Source organism: Papio anubis, unplaced genomic scaffold (genome assembly GCF_008728515.1).
Source record: "Papio anubis isolate 15944 unplaced genomic scaffold, Panubis1.0 scaffold128, whole genome shotgun sequence".
Classification (NCBI taxonomy): Eukaryota; Metazoa; Chordata; class Mammalia; order Primates; family Cercopithecidae; genus Papio; species Papio anubis.
The window spans coordinates 876-17782 of NW_022161225.1; the positions used below are offsets into that span (position 1 = coordinate 876).

Sequence of the window (16907 nt, forward strand, 5' to 3'; positions counted from 1 at the left end):
GTCATGCTATTTACTAATTTTAAGTTATTTTTATATGTACATTGCATTGATGTAAATGCTTTAAATTCATATCTCCTTTTGGCAGCTCGTAATTTAAGATGTTGAATGATTTAGATAGATTAGCTGTACAAAGTTTGATTTTATATTCTGCTGTACTGTTTATTTAACTGAATAATCTTTAGCAGCCCAAAGTCTTGGCTGTAATCTTTCTGTATCTAAAACTGAAATGCAGTAGTTGTGCCTATTATCAGGAGAATTCAGATTCTCATTAGAGAATTAATAGAATGGTATGAAGGAAAAAAACATAGAAAAGAGAAGCTTATATTCATTAGCTCATTATTAATAGTATCAATCTAATGTAACCATCTAGATGTACAGAAATATTTAATAACCAGTTAAAAATGTCATACCAGGAGTAAAACATGTTGACTAGTCTTTTGAATTCGAATCCTTTTGTCTATATTTCACTGAAATAGGTTTTGAAGTAATTGTTTGATTTGACCAAATATGTTATGTTGCTGAAGGTAGTAAGATATGCAACAAGATCAGTTTTTGATTAATAGAAGTTTTTAAGTAGGCTTATGCTCTATATTTACTGTATTTCTAAAAATTGGGTGCATGAGTAGAGTGACCAGAGAAAAATGTTTTATAAGAACAGTAAAATAATTCATAACACATTTTGTGCACTGATGAGGAAAAGACAGTTCTGCCTTTATAAGGGATCTTCTTGGTGGAATTTGAGAACTCTTCAGTTAAATAGTATAATAAAACACATTAAAATTCTTTTAAATATCTAATTTTGTCTTCTAGGCTTTCCTTAAAGTTTCCCATGTCTCAATGGACTCCTGAATATAACGAGCTCTACACCTTAAAAGTGGATATGAAGAGTGAGATTCCTTCTGATGCACCAAAGACACAGGAGAGTCTGAAAGGGATCCTTTTGCATCCAGAGCCCATTGGGGCAGCCAAAAGTTTTCCTGCAGGAGTTGAGATGATTAATAGTAAAGTGGGGAATGAATTCTCTCACCTTTGTGATGATTCTCAAAAACAAGAGAAGGACATGAATGGTAACCAGCAAGAACAAGAAAAAAGTGTCGTTGTGAGGAAAAAACGCAAAAGCCAGCAGGCTGGCCCTTCGTATGTGCAGAATTGTGTTAAAGAAAACCAGGGAATATTAGGACTGAGGCAACACCTAGGAGCACCAAGTGATGAAGATAATGATTCCTCTTTTAGTGATTGTCTTTCTTCTCCTTCATCTAGTCTGCATTTTGGAGATTCTGATACTGTGACTTCAGATGAGGATAAAGAAGTCCCTGTAAGACATTCCCAGACCATTTTGAGTGCTAAAAGTAGAAGCCATAGTGCACGGTCTCATAAGTGGCCTCGGACTGAGACAGAATCTGTATCAGGATTGTTAATGAAAAGACCCTGTTTACATAGCAGTTCATTACGGAGACTTCCATGCAGAAAGAGATTTGTAAAAAATAATTCCTCACAGAGGACACAGAAACAAAAAGAAAGGATATTAATGCAGAGGAAGAAACGAGAAGTGTTAGCGCGAAGAAAATATGCCTTGCTACCTAGTTCTAGTAGTTCCAGTGAGAATGACCTCAGCAGCGAATCCTCTTCTAGCTCATCAACTGAAGGAGAAGAAGATTTGTTTGTTTCTGCCAGTGAAAACCACCAAAACAATTCAGCTGTTCCCTCAGGTAAAAATGTTTAAGCTGAGTAAAACATGGAACCGATTGCATTGTATATGTGCTTAATTTTTTGTTTGTGTCTTACTGATTTTATTTAAAATTACTATCAGGCTCTATTAACTTTTATTTTTAAGCCATATAAATTATCAATTGCAGTATTAAACCATGACTCCAATGCTAAGATAAAAATTAAAAAAAATTTCTAGTGACAAAAATAAGTCAGAGTTTTTTGGGGGAATAGCCATTTATTCCTTTTTTTTTTTTTTTTCTGAAACAGAGTCTCACTCTGTCCCTCAGGCTGGAGTGCAGTGGCGCAATCTCGGCTCACTGCAACCTCCGCCTCCCAGGTTCAAGCAATTCTCTTGTCTCAGCCTCCCAGGTAGCCAGGATTACAGGCACCCACCACCATGCCCAGCTAATTTTTGTATTTTTAGTAGAGACAGGGTTTTACCATGTTGGCCAGGCTAGTCTTGACTCCTGACCTCAAATTATCTGCCTGCCTTGGCCTCCCAAAATGATGGGACTAGAAGCATGAGCCACCGCACCTAGCTTTATTTAGATACATTTTATACATATTAGATTATATTTTATATGTGTTCTTAATTTATGGCACGCATTTTTTTCCTTGTGTTTCTTTAATATGCTTGACTTTTATTAATACTTTTTCAGCTCCCTGTATGATGGATTCAACCATAGTAAGAACAGTTCTAGTAACTAAAAGAGACTGGTTAATATTATTTTTTCTTTTTTTTTGAGTCAGCATCTGGCTTTGTTGCTCAGGCTGGAGTACAGTGATGCAATCTTGGTTCACTGCAACCTTCACCTCCTGGGCTCAAGCCGTCCTCCCACCTCAGCCTCTCAAGTAGCTGGGACTATAGGCACACACCACCACACCTGGCTTATTTTTGTATTTTTTGTAGAGATGGGTTTTGTCAAGTTGCTCAGGCTGGTCTTGAACTCCTTAGCTCAGGCAATCCACCTGCCTTGGCCTCTCAATATTTTTTCTTTAAGTGCTGTGTTCTTGTTGTTTGCTGTTATCATGTTCTTTATAGTTGAAAAATAATTTCAGGTATTTGAGTAATAACTTTTATTCTAATACTAGAACCCAGAGACTTTTAGTCCTGACAGTGCATACAATACATCAATTAAAATTGGATAGGGACTATTTCCTGTCAGTGCTCTTGCGCATATGTGCCCTTGCTCATGCGCACCGACACTCTCTCACACACACACAGTAAATGTGATATGTAGGTAGAATAAGTTTATTTGCAGACAGTCCTGAAATGTATGTTCCATATATACAGACCATCCTAAGATAATGCATCACTTTTACAGTTGTGATTTAAAGGGAGCTGTTGAAGTGAGCATTGAAGAGCTGTCTGAACTGAGGGAAAAGATTAATTTCTTGTGAAATTAGTGAATAGGGCAGTGGGCTTAGGGGGAGCTTTCTAAAGGGTTAGCTAGGTCATGGTTTCTAATACTAACATAAGCTTTCTCAGTTTTACCTTATGTCTTGCCTGTTAAGGTCAGGGCTTGCTAGTCTACTTTTGGATGTGCCATTTCTTCTTCTCTTCTTATTTATGAGTCCCTTCCTTTTCCACGAATTTCTTTCCTTTTTCATTTTCATTTTTCTATTTTTGCCAGAATCCTAAAACCAGTAACCTTGTTCTTAATCTTAGGCTTGGCCATGTTCAGATCAGTTTTAACCTACACAAATACTTTTTTGAGAAAAGTTCATTTTGATCATGTATAGCCAGCTGAGAAGAGTGTAGAATAACCATTCCCAGAGGTTTCCTGAAAATAAGGGAAATGAGGGGTTGTCTTGCTTAATTGTCACTTTTTTCTCAGGTGGTCAGAATGTGCACGTACTGGTTTTGGGAGCGAGAACAGCAGAGCTCAATTTGTGCTTGAAGTTAATGAGACAGGATGATTGATGTGGAGCAGAAGTTCTAAGGAGCTGATGTTTATAGGGGAATGAGAATATAGTAATTGAATGTCATTATCAGTGCCAGGGGTTCATATAGTCCCAAGTATTAAAGAGAAGTCCAAATTTAATGCATTTAAAAATCTTATTTAATAATTATTGTAGCAATTTTTTTTTTACTGCCTTTCTTGGAAGGATTACATTATTTTAATTACATTATTTTCAGACATTACCCTCAAACATTAGAAACAGAAATCCAAAATGTTGAAACCAAGAACACCCAGTGTTTTCTGGTTTCTAGACAAGTGATTTCTGTAAACTATTTTTTAAAAAAAATAATGATTTAATAATATTCACATGATACGGGAATTTTAAAAGTATCTAGTAAGTTTAAAATAGAAGATAAAAGGTTATCTGTTCTTCATATCCTCCAGTCTTACTATTACCCAGAAGTAATCACTATTAGTAGTTTCTTATCTCCCTTAGAAAATGTGAAAGCCTATTCAAGGATAAATAATGTGACTCTTTTTATATCACCATGTATAGTTATCTCATTCTTTTTGACATTTGCATAGTATTCCCTTTGTATGGCTGTTCCATAATGTATTTAATCAGCTTTTGGCAGTGAATATTTGCTGCATTGAGCAAACTTGAGCTTGCATTTTGTACACCTATGTAAGTGTATCTTAAGGAATAATTTCTAAAAGTGTTTCAGAGGGTATATGCATTGAAAGTGTTGTTAGCTATTGTTACCAGAATGCCCTCCAAGAAGTTTGCATTAAATTCCTCGATGCTAATATCATGCTGGTAATAAAAATACCTAACACTGGTTGAGTGCTTACTCTGTGCTAGTAATGTTCTATTTTATGTGTATTCTCATTGAATCCTTCCAGTACTCATATGAGATGGATTCCATTATCGTCACACTCATATTACAGATGAAACATTTGGAAAATCAGTTTGGAATGATTTTTAAAAAACTATTTTCAGAATAGTTAAACTGAAATATTAATGGGACTTAACTTGATTGTCAAGAAATCTCAACTCTTTCAAATAATTAACTTCCTTAGATTCTTAGGAGATAGGTTATTTCCTAGTCATATTTTGAGTGATTCAAATAAAGTGATTTGGCAAAAAGTCTTAGGTAATTCAAATGGTAGAACTAGAACTTGAACTCAGGCTTTCTGGATAGAGTTGTAATGTCTGAACTTTTAATTTGACTTATTTACTAAATGTTGATATGATTTGTATGGATGATTGGGTATTAGTTAGTCTGGAGCTTCTGGGACAACTTTTTCTTACAATGTGCATTTATTAATCCATTCTCACACTGCTAATAAAGACATACCTGAGACTGGGTAATTTTTAAAAGAAAGGGGTTCCACATGGCTGGGGAGGCCTCCCGGTTATGGCAGAAGGTGAATGAGGAGCAAAGTCACGTCTTACATGGCAGCAGGCAAGAGAGAGCTTGTGCAGGGGAACTCCCATTTATAAAACCATCGGATCTCATGAGACTTACTAACTACCATGAGAACCTGGTATGTGGAAAATTGCCTACCTGAATTATGTCCATCTGGCCTCGTCCATGACACATGGGGATTATTACAAGTCAGGGTGAGATTTGGGTAGGGATACAGCCAGACCATATCATTCTGCCCCAGCCCCTCCCAAATCCCATGTCCTCACATTTCAAAACCAATCATGCCTTCCCAACAGTCCCCTGAAGTCTTAACTCATTTCAGTATTAACTCAGAAGTCCACAGTCCAAAGTCTCATCTGAGACAAGGCAAGTCCCTTCTGCCTATGAGCCTGTAAAATTAGAAGCAAGTTAGTTCCTAGATACAATGATGGTACAGGCATTGGGTAGTTATACCTGTTAATATTTAGTTCCACATAACTTATGCAAATTTCTGTAGCTGGCTTGAATTTCTCCCCCAGAAAATGGGTTTTTCTTTTTTATCATATTGTCAGTCTGCAAATTTTAATTTTGTGCTCTTCTTCCTCTGGAATGCTTTGCTCTTAGAAATTACTTCTGCCAGATACCCTAAATCATCTCTGTCAAGTTCAAGGTTCCACAGACCTCTAAAGCAGAGGCAAAATGCTGCCAGTCTCTTTGCATAGCAAGAGTGACCCATTTATTCCAGTTCCCAAGAAGTTCCTTGTCTTCATCTGAGGCTACCTCAGCCTGGACTTTATTGTCCGTATCACTATCAGCATTTTGGTCAAAGCCATTCAACAAGTCTCTAGGAAGTTCCGAACTTTCCCATATCTTCCTATCTTCTTTGGAGCTCTCCAAACTTTTCCAAACTCTGCCAGTTACCCAGTTCCAAAGTTGCTTCCACATTTTCAGATATTTTTACAGCAGTGGTCCACTCTGTTAGTACCAATTTACTGTATTAGTTCATTCTTATGTTGCTAATAAAGACATACCCGAGACTGGGTAATTCGTTCTGATTATTTTTTTGAGACAGTCTTACTCTGTGGCCCAGGCTGGAGTGCAGTGGTATAATCTGGGCTCACTGTAACCTCCACCTCTTGGGTTAAAGTGACTTTCCTGCCTCAGCCTCCCGAGTAGCTGGGATGACAGGTGTGCGCCACCACGCCTGGCTAATTTTTGTATTTTTAGTAGAGACTGGGTTTCACCATGATGGCTGGGCTGGTCTCGAACTCCTGGCCTCAAGAGAACCACTGCACACCTCAGCCTCCCAAAAGACTGGAATTACAGGTGTGAGTCACCACACCCGACCAAGACTGTGTGATTTGTAAAGGAAAGAGGTTTAATTGACTTACAATTCCACATGGCGGGGCAGGCCTCACAATCATGGCAGAAGGTGAATGAGGAGCAAAGTCACATTTTACATGGCAGCAGGTGAGAGAGAGCTTGTGCAGGGGAACTCGCATTTATAAAATCATCAGATCTCATGAGACTTGTTCACTACCATGAGAACATGGTATGTGGGAAAATTGCCCCCATGATTCAGTTTTCTCCACCTGGCCCCTTCTTGGCATGTGGGCATTATTACAGTTCAAGGTGAGATTTGGGTGGGGATACAGCCAAACCATATTGGTGCATCAATATTTATTGGCTATTGGGAAATAAACTGATGGAAGAATGTTCTACATTTTAAGTATTTTGTAATATCTTAAAACACTCCAAGGCACAACAGTTGTATATAATTAACTGACTTTACATCATCAGTTTATTTGTGGTTCTTTGTGGTTTGGTTTTGTTTGCTTTTTGAGACAGAGCCTTGTCTGTTGCCCAGGTTGGAGTGCAGTGGCTCAATTACGACTTGCTGCAGCCTCAACCTCCCTGGGCTCAGGTGATGCTCCCACCTCAGCCTCCTTAGTAGCTGGGACAGCAGCAGGTGTGTGCAACCACACATGACAAATTTTTTTTTTTTTTTTTGTAGAGACAGGGTTTTGTCATGTGGCCCAGGCTGATCTCAAACTCCTGGGCTTAAGTGATCTGCCTGTCTCGGCCTCCCAAAGTGCTGGATTATAGGTGTGAGCCACTGCACATAACCAGTTTATTGATTATAATCAGCAGATTTCTGGAAAATATTCCCTTTTTGCTGTCCCATTATTAATTGGCTTTTAACTTTAACTCTTTATTTTTTATTATTTTAACTTTATTTCTATACATAACTTTCTTTATAGAAAGCCGAAGTGATATGTTACTTGGGCTATTAGCAAGCCTGTTGGACATTGAGTTTTTCCCAGTTGCCAGTGAGGCTGATAATTTATACATTCTGTTTTGTTCCTATAATATTTGTCAAGAACTTCAGATATTTAAAATAACCTAACAGAAGCTAGGTTTGAGAATGGGTGTTAATTTTAGTAATGTATTTCTAGGATCTATTCAGAGAACCTTACTGGAAGTAATTAACATTTAGTAGCACTAAAACCTTGGGTTTCCCAATTAATTGTGGATATGAGGACTTCCTGATACTTTATTAACTTTAAAATTAATAGGTATTGTAGATTATATCTCCTTCAGTCTTGAAGGAAATGTAAATGTCAAATATGCTCCTAAATAAGAGAGCTTAAGTCAGTCCCATTTTACTACTGAGGAGAAAAAGAAGTTTTGTCTATCTTGCTTTGAAATATGAAGTTTTAAGGCTGTTGTTAAAATAGTCATATGTCTTATTACCTTATTTACATATAAAATATTGAAAAAATGTTAATTTAGAATTAGTGATTATTACGCACCCTTCCTGAAAATAATTTTATCCACACAAGCATCATAGACATTGACGTCTTGGTAATTGCTAGAACCATTTTTTAAGTCATCACAATTTTTGAGAGCATAGGATCCTCATCTGCTTTGTGTGAGATACGGCACTTACTGACTCCATGAGTGATGCATCACTAGAAACTTTGTCTCAAACTACAGATGTCATTTTACCTTATATTGGGCCTTAAAAAATTATCCAGTAGCTGTATATATATGTTTACCATGTGTAGTCCATACTGTATTGACTTTTTAAGCTTTTTTAAAAGTTTGCTTAAAAAGATAACCCTTGGAATTGTAGAGTCCCAGGATCAGGAATTATATCTAAAGCTGTGAATACTTCTGTCCCTCTTTTTGAAAAATAGCATTGAGTTATTTTTTTTTGGTTTTATGATTTTATTTGGGAACTTTTAGACATATACAAAAACCGAAATATGCAATGAACTCCCCCATATACTCATTATCTCGCTTCAGTTGTTGACATTCCACCATTCTTATTTCATTTCTAACCCCTCTTTTTTTTTTCCTGGAGAGTTTCAGAACAATTGTAGATATCATTTTACTCACAGAGACTTCAACACACATGGTTTAATTCTATTTTATATATGGCATCGTTTCTGTAAACTGATAGTTAGGTCTAAAAGCTTGATTAGGTTCAAGTTTAGTCCCGGCAGTACTTTGTTGGTGATACTATGTGCTGTCTGTTGCGTCACATATGGAGCTTGATCAGAGGGTTCAGGTGTCATTCTGATCCTTCCATTATAAAGTTCCCCTTCACTGTTTTCTGTAATGTTTTTTAGCAGTTATTAATGGTCTTGCCCAGATTCATTATATTAGGGGTTGCAAAATACTGATTTTTTTTTTTTTTTTTTTGAGATGGAGTTTCGCTTTTGTTGCCCAGGCTGGAGTGCAAAGATGTGATCTCAGCTCACCGCAACCTCTGTCCCCCGGGTTCGAGTGATTCCCCTGCCTCTACCTCCCGAGTAGCTGGGATTACAGGCTTATGCTACCATACTTGGCTAATTTTGTATTTTTAGTAGAGATGAGGTTTCTCCATGTTGGTCATGCTGGTCTCAAACTCCTAACCTCAGGTGATATGCGTGCCTCGGCCTCCCAAAGTTCTGTGATTACAGGCGTGAGCCACCACTCCCAGCCTTGATATTCTAATTCTATCACTTTGCTTAAGTTTATTATCTGAGATTCTTCTATGAAGGAAGAACACTTCGTTCATAAGCTAATTGGTTATTCTGAAATTCTGTTCATACAGGAAAGGCGAGATGAATGCTTGATTTTCTTCCTTCATTTACCACTTCTCAGAATGACTTGGTATTCTAGCAGCATCCAAAGAGGTGTTTTTGGTTTTCAGTATCATGAATGCATGAATTTTAGTATATTTGATGGATTTCAGTTTGTTGCAGTCTTTTTATATTTTTTAAAATGATTTCATCTTTGGCCATTGGGAACATCTTCAGACTGGGTCATTGTCCTTTTGATGTCATCCTAGTGGTCTTTGATAACTTCCCTACTCTCTGGTATATCAGATTGGTGCAGATTAATCTATAGTTCCTGCCGCAGACCTAGAAACAGCTGTTCCTTTAAGAACTCCTGACTTTTTTTTTTTGGAGACAGAGTCTTGTTCTTTCGCCAGACTGGAGTGCAGTGATGTGATCTTGGCTCACTGCAACCTCCGCCTCCTGGGTTTAAGTGATTCCCCTGCCTCGGTCTCCTGGGTAGCTGGGACTACAGGCGCACACCACCATACCTGGCTAACTTTTTGTATTTTAGTAGAGATGGGGTTTTACCGTGTTGGCCAGCATGGTCTCGATCTCCTGACCTCATGATCCGCCTGTCTCAGCTTCCTCAAGTGCTGGGATTACAGGTGTGAGCCACCGCACCTGGCCCGATTTTCTTTTATTGGGAGGTGATAGAGACTAAAGTCTGGGAATTAAGGTGTTTTTTGTTCTACTGGGTTGCCAATGCTTTTGGCTTTTTTGAATTTAACCTAATTTTTTTTTTTTTTTTTAAAGGGACAAGGTCTCACTCTGTCGCCTAGGCTGCAGAGCAGTGGTGCACTCATAGCTTTCTGCAGCCTTGACCTCCTGGGCTCGAGTGATCCTCCTTCCTCAGCCTTCTGAGTACTTGGGACGACAACACATGCTGTCTTGCTCCACTAATTTTTCAATTCTATTTTAATTTTTTTTTTAGAGATGAGATCTTCTTACATTGCCCAGTGTGGTCTCAACTTCCTGGCCTCAACTTATCCTCCTATCTTAGCCTCCTCATTTGCTGGGATTACAGGTGTGGTGTGAACCACCATGCCTAGCACATTTTGACTGTTTTAACAAAGCTAGGAATGTAAAGATTTAGAAAAAAATAAATCTTTAAGTGAATATTTCCACTATAAGTTTAGGATTAGGGTTTTTATGTAAGTTGTTGTTTTATATTTGTATTCTTATGCTGAAAACTCTGATTCTTAATAATATTAACCATTGCTTATTTGCCTTATCCTGTATATAACATAAATACATACACATAAGTGAACTAGTTTCAACATAAAAATTACTTTTAATGGCAAAACTGCCCTTGCTTTTTCACCAACCTAATATAGTAGTTCTAATTAATACAGTTTAAGTATTTTGTTTTGTATAGTGCCTTTTTGCCCTTGGCCAGTTTTCTGTGTGGTTGTGCCACCAATTTCACATGCATTTAGGTTCATTTATTTCAGGGTTGGCTTTTTAAAGGATATTTTTTAAAAAATTTAATTTTGCTTTTTAAATTATGTAAAACATTTAGCTGGCTTCAGAGGCAAAACTTTAAAACAAGATATACTCAGGTCTTTAGTTTTGGTTAATTCTTTCATTTTTTTTTCTTCAAAAATAAACTCAAAATATGACCCCCTTCTCTTACTCAAAAGTGTCTCTTGCTTTTTTCACTTAATATATACTATTGTTGGGGTATACAGAGATACTGTAGAGGAATGAAAGTATGTGTCTCTGTATGTGTCATTTCTTTTTATTCCTTTTGTTGTTAAGCTTCATCATACTGCCTTGGATGGTTGTACCAGTGTATTCAACCAGTCTCCTATTGATGAACAGTTTGCAGACTTTTTTTTTTTTTTTTTTAAATATAAATAGCATTGCAATAAACAGCTTTTTTTGACCCGGTGCGGTGGCTCCCACCTTTAATCCCAGAACTTTGGGAGGCCAAGGCAGGTGGATCATGAGGTCAGAAGTTCAAGACCAGTCTGACCAACATGGTGAAACTCCGTCTCTACTAAAAATACAAAAGTTAGCCGGGCGTAGTGGCTGCGCCTGTAATCTCAGCTACTCAGGAGGCTGAGGCAGGAGAATTGCTTGAACCCAGAAGGTGGAGGTTGCAGTGAGCCGAGATCTAGAGATTGTGCCACTGCATTCCAGCCTGGGTGACAAGAGTGGGACTCCGTCTCAAAAAAAAAAAAAATTCCTGCAATAAATAGCTTTTTGTATATGTCATTTCATATTTTTTTTGCCAGTGTGTCTTTGGGATAGAATTATAGAAGGCAGTTGTTGAATAAAGGACACGTGCATATGTTATTTTGTAAGATATGGCCACATTTTTCTCCATGGTGATTGTAACCATTTTGAATGCTCACCAGCAAGGATGCCTGTTTTCTCAAAAATCTTTCCAACAGAATATGTTGTCAGATTTTAGGGGGTTTTTGGTCCATCTGATAGCTGAGGAATAGTATGTCAGTACATTTTAAATTTGTATTTCTTTTATTTTTTAAAATGTGTAATGTGTATCTTTTCATATGTTTTAAAAACCTTAGGTCATTTGCATTTCTTTTCCTGTGTTCAGTCTGTTCATATTTTTTTGTTTTTATTTTTTGCCTGTTTTGATATCAGGATGTTAGTCTTCATTCTTCTGTCCATTTTTAGAAGCTTTTTATATATTAGCTATATAAATCCTATATAATACACACATTTTTCACAAATTAATTATGGTGTCTTGACTTACATACTTTTTATGCCAATTTTTTTTTCTTTTTTTTCTTTTCTTGAGACAGGATCTCACTCTGTCACCCAGGTTGGAGTATAGTGTTGCTTTCTCGGCTCACTGCAACCTCAGCCTCCCACGCTTAAGTGATCCTCTCACCTCAGCCTGCTGAGTAGCTGGGACCACAAGTGCACACCCCCACGCCCGGCTAATTTTTGTAATTTTTTTGTAGGGACGGGATTTTGCAATGTTGCCCAGGCTGGTCTTGAACTTCTGAACTCAAGTGATCCACCTGCTCGACCTCCCAGGGTGCTGGGATTATAGGCGTGAGCCACCATGCCTGGCCGACATTTTTTTCCACAAGTCATATTTATCAACTTTTATTCTTACTGCTTCTGGATTTTGAGTCGTAATTAGGAATACTTTTTCCACTCCAAAGTTGTAGCAAAATTAGCCCATTTTCCCCCAGTCCTTGTACTTAATTCATTTTTAACATTTAGAGCATAGATCCATTTGGTGTTTATTCTTATGTATAATATGAAAAATGGACCCAATTTTTTTTTCATGTGACTATCCATTTGTCCCCAATCCGGTCATTAGCATCTTTTTCCTGTTGATTTGAAATATGCTACTTTTGTCACATGTTAAATTTTCCATATGCATTTGGGCCTTTTTATGGAGTTTTTACTCTGTCTTATTGCTCTGTCTGTCCATGTACAGGAAGAACACTCTTTTAATTATAGAATCTGTAATGTTTTCCTAGATACTGTTGTTTGTTTATTCTTCCAAGTGAACTTTATAATCAGTTTGTTTACATGGAGGTGATTGGGGGTGGGGAGGTCTAGGATGGTGTTTTTATTGGGATTGCATTTGTAGATTATATTACAGAGAGTTGACATCCTCCTATTCCAGAATATGGAATGTTTTTTCATTTGTTGATGTCTAGTTTTGTATCTTGCAGAGAGTGTTTTATGTTTTTTAAAAATTATTGAGGTATACTTAACTACTATAAAATTCATTCATTTAAAGTGTACAATTTGGTAATTTGTTTTTTTTTTGAGACAGGGTCTCACTTTGTTGCCCATGCTGTAGTGCAGTGGTGCGATATTCCACTCACTACAACCTCCACTTCCAGGGTTCAAGTGATTCTCCCACCTCAGCCTTCCAAGTAGCTGGGACTATATAGGTACATGCCACCACACCCAGCTAATTTTTGTATTATTTGGTAGAGACGGGGTTTCACCATGTTGGTCAGACTGGTCTTGAACTCCTGACCTCAGGTGATCTGCCTGCCTTGGCCTCCCAAAGTGCTGGGATTGCAGATGAAAGCCACCACACCCAGCCCAATTCAGTAATTTTTAAAAGTATATTTAGAGCTGTGCAGTAATGACCATAATACAGTTTTACAATATGTTTATCAATCCCAGAAGATCCCTCCTGCTTTCTTGCTGTCAGTCTCTGTTCCTACTTTCATCCCTTTCAACCTCTAATTTGCTGTATCTATAGATTTGCCTTTTGTGGGCATTTCATATAAATGAAATCATATAATATATGGTCTTTACTGTCTGGCTTCTTTTACTTAGCATAATTTTTTTTTTTTTTTTTTTTTTTTTGAGGCAGGTCTTGCTCTGTTGCCCAAGCTGGAGTGCAGTGGTGATCATAGCTCACTGCAAACTCTGCTTCTCAGACTCAAGCAATCCTCCCATCTCAGCCTCCCGAGTAGCTAGGACTACAGGTGCATGTCACCATGTCTGGCTAATTTTTGTATTTTTTTGTAGAGACAAGGTTTCTCCATGTTGTCCAGCCTGGTCTCCGACTCCTGGGTTCAAGCAATCCACCTGCCTTGGCCTCCCAGAGTGCTTGGATTACAGACATGAGCCACTGGGCCCAGCCTAAGTTAGCATAATTTTTTAAGGAGGTTAATCCATGTTGTAGCAGGTATCAGTAATTAGTTTTTATTTTATTAGTTATAGCATTCTGTTGTATAGATATACCACATTTTGTTTATCTAGTTGTCAGTGATGGCATGTTTTTTTGTTTGTTTTTTGTTTTTTGAGATGGAATCTCGTTCTGTCGCCCAGGCTGGAGTTCAGTGGTGTGATCTCAGCTCACTGCAACCTCCACCTCCCGGGTTCACATGATTCTCTGCCTCAGCCTCCTGAGTAACTGGGATTACAGGTGCATACCACCATGCCCAGCTATTTTTTTTTGTATTTTTAGAAGAGACGGGGTTTCACTATGTTGGCCAGACTTGTCTTGAACTCCTGACCTTATGATCTGCCCACCTTGGCCTCCCAAAGTGTTGGGATTACAGGCATGAGCCACTGCCCCTGGCTGGAATTGTTTAAGTGATTTATTCCCTGGCTGGGCTCTGGTCCTACTTGTGTTTCTGTACTGCCATTAGTCATGAAGATGAGATACACATGACATCTATAAGGCTAGTGAGCAGGCTCCTCTAGGTAGGTAGAAGTCAAGGGCGTTTTGAATTGTTTCCGGTATTTGCTATTGTGAAAATGCTGCAGTGAACATTTGGGTACAAATCTTTGTGTATCTATATGTTTTCATTTCTGTTGGAAAGATACCAACAGAGGAGTCCCAAAGTGGAGTCAGTTGCTATAACTTCAATAACTTTAATTGTGACTATAAAAGACAGGAGCAGTGGCAAAAGCATCTGGTAGCATGAAAATGCTTTTGATAGTAATTACACGCCCACATGTTTAGTAGGTATGGTAACATGATGTCATTTATGAAAAGAATGTGAGCTTTAGAATTGGAATTAGCTTTGAATTTTAAGTGTTGCTTATTGTTTGCTTGTAAGTCACTTAAACTTTCTAAGCTTCAGTTTCTTGATGGGGCTAGACATGCATAATACTATATATGGCACAAAGTTTGTGCTCACAGATTGGAAACTATCTTTTTTTTTCTTTTTTTTTGAGACAGAGTTTTGCTTTGCCGCCCAGGCTGGAGGGCAATGGCGCAATCTTGGCTCACTGCAGCCTCCACTTCCCGGGTTCAAGTCTCAGCCTCACGAGTAGCTGGGATTAGAGGCACACGTCACCATGCCCAGCTCATTTTTGTATTATTAATAGAGACGGGGTTTTGCCATGTTGGCCAGACTGGTCTCAAAACTCCTGACCTCAGGTGATCCACCTGCCTCGGCCTCCTAAAGTGCTCGGATTACAGGCATGAGCTACCACGCCTGGCCATGGAAACTCTTCTTACTGTTAGCATCATTCCAGTCTTAAGGCACAGAGGGACTAAGGTGATCAGTGAGTATAGTGGCTAACATTGCTTATTGCTGATGCCAAGAGAATCTGTGCTCTCTTACCAGGAAATAGAAATGGACTTTGAGGAGTTCATAAAGAACTCTCGCAGAGAAACATTGTTTTTTTTTTTGTTTGTTTTTTGTTTTTTTTTTTTGAGACAGAGTCTCGCTCTGTCGCCCAGGCTGGAGTGCAGTGGCCGGATCTCAGCTCACTGCAAGCTCCGCCTCCCGGGTTCACGCCATTCTCCTGCCTCAGCCTCCCGAGTAGCTGGGACTACAGGCGCCCGCCACATCGTCCGGCTAGTTTTTTTGTATTTTTTTTAGTAGAGACGGGGTTTCACTGTGTTAGCCAGGATGGTCTCGATCTCCTGACCTCGTGATCCGCCCGTCTCGGCCTCCCAAAGTGCTGGGATTACAGGCTTGAGCCACCGCGCCCGGCCGTGTTTTTGTTATCGTTGTGATACTACTCATATTCTTTCTAGTCTGGTAGCCAGAGAAATATGTTATTTTTCTCATGATGTTTTAAAAGCTATAAACAACCTAATCTTAAAAAACAAACAATTCAAAGAAAATCACCTACAGTCCTACCACTATCTTAGCTATACTCGTTTTTTGTCCTTTAGTATTTCTAAATGTAAAAGATAAAATGAGAGTAAAATTGACCCAGTAAGAAATGACTTATTCTCCTGATTTTCTTTTAAGCTGTGCTATTTAATAAGATTAACTTCATAATTTTAGAAATGTTTCCCTTTTTAAAATTTTGGTTTAAATAACTGTTATCCTAGAAAACACTAGATTGTAGATGCCAAAATGTTGCCTGTTGTGAATATGCTTTAGTTATATAATTTTTATGTATTATGTTCAAATTATACATAAAGTCCTTTTTAGAAAAATAATGATGTTTAAGCAATAGAATAAGGATGCTTCAGCAAGCTATTTATATACTTTTAGTTACATGATCTCTGTATTTATAAAAAGTTATATAAATTGAATTTTCATGGATTAGCAAAGCTAGCTTTGTATCATTTATCATTGAGGTTTCAAAATGTTACATAAGCCATGTGAAATGTGTTCAATAATGTTAGCTTATTTTTTACAGGTTTTTTTTTTGTTTTTATTTTTATTTATTTATTTTTTTGAGACGGAGTGTTTGGTCTTGTCACCCAGGCTGGAGTGCAGTGACGCGATCTTGGCTCACTGCAACCTCCGCCTCCCAGGTTCAAGTGATTCTCCTGCCTCAGCCTCAGAATAGCTGGGACTATAGGCGCCTGCCACTACACCTGGCTAATTTTTGTATTTTTAGTAGAGACGGGGTTTCACCATGTTGGCCAGGCTGGTCTCGATCTCCTGACCTTGTGATCCTCCCACCTCGGCCTCCCAAAGTGCCAGGATTACAGGCGTCAGCCACTGTGCCCGGCCTTAGTTTTTCCTCTTTTTTAAAACAGGTTTTGAAAGAAATTTTGTATACAGATAAGTAGAGAAAAATCATAAATAAAGTTGATATGTAGATATAACTTTTCTCCATGTAGAACTGGTAATGCCCAGTTTATGGGTTGAAATAAGAAAAGTTTTTTTAAAATCATGACTTTTTGTTGATACATAATGCTTTTAGTTTTAAATATACTTTTACCACCATTACTTAATTCCATATTTAATAATTTGAGTTAATTAACAACAAGTAACATCTGCAAAGTCAATGGTTAGCTGGATTAATATCTCAAGGTTCCCTTTGTACCTCTACCTTAAGCTGCATTGTGCTCATGATTATGAAGCAAGAGTTGGAAAATAATTTGGAAATTCAATCTACAA

The 16907-nt window shown here is 38.0% G+C and overlaps 1 protein-coding gene across 7 annotated transcripts in view; it reads left to right on the forward strand.

The window, feature by feature from the left end:
* The first annotated feature begins 319 nt into the window (after positions 1-319).
* LOC116268517 (E3 ubiquitin-protein ligase Arkadia-like) overlaps positions 320-16907 on the forward strand; it is a 67935-nt gene continuing 51347 nt past the window's right edge. For 3 of the 7 annotated variants that reach the window (XM_031661309.1, XM_031661312.1, XM_031661313.1), the window contains exon 1: positions 830-1709. In XM_031661309.1, coding sequence (XP_031517169.1) covers positions 830-1709 — 880 coding nt within the window. Of the gene's footprint in view, positions 1710-16907 lie in introns of all 7 variants that reach the window. The other 4 variants (XM_031661308.1, XM_031661311.1, XM_031661307.1 and 1 more) reach the window with 3 other exon arrangements.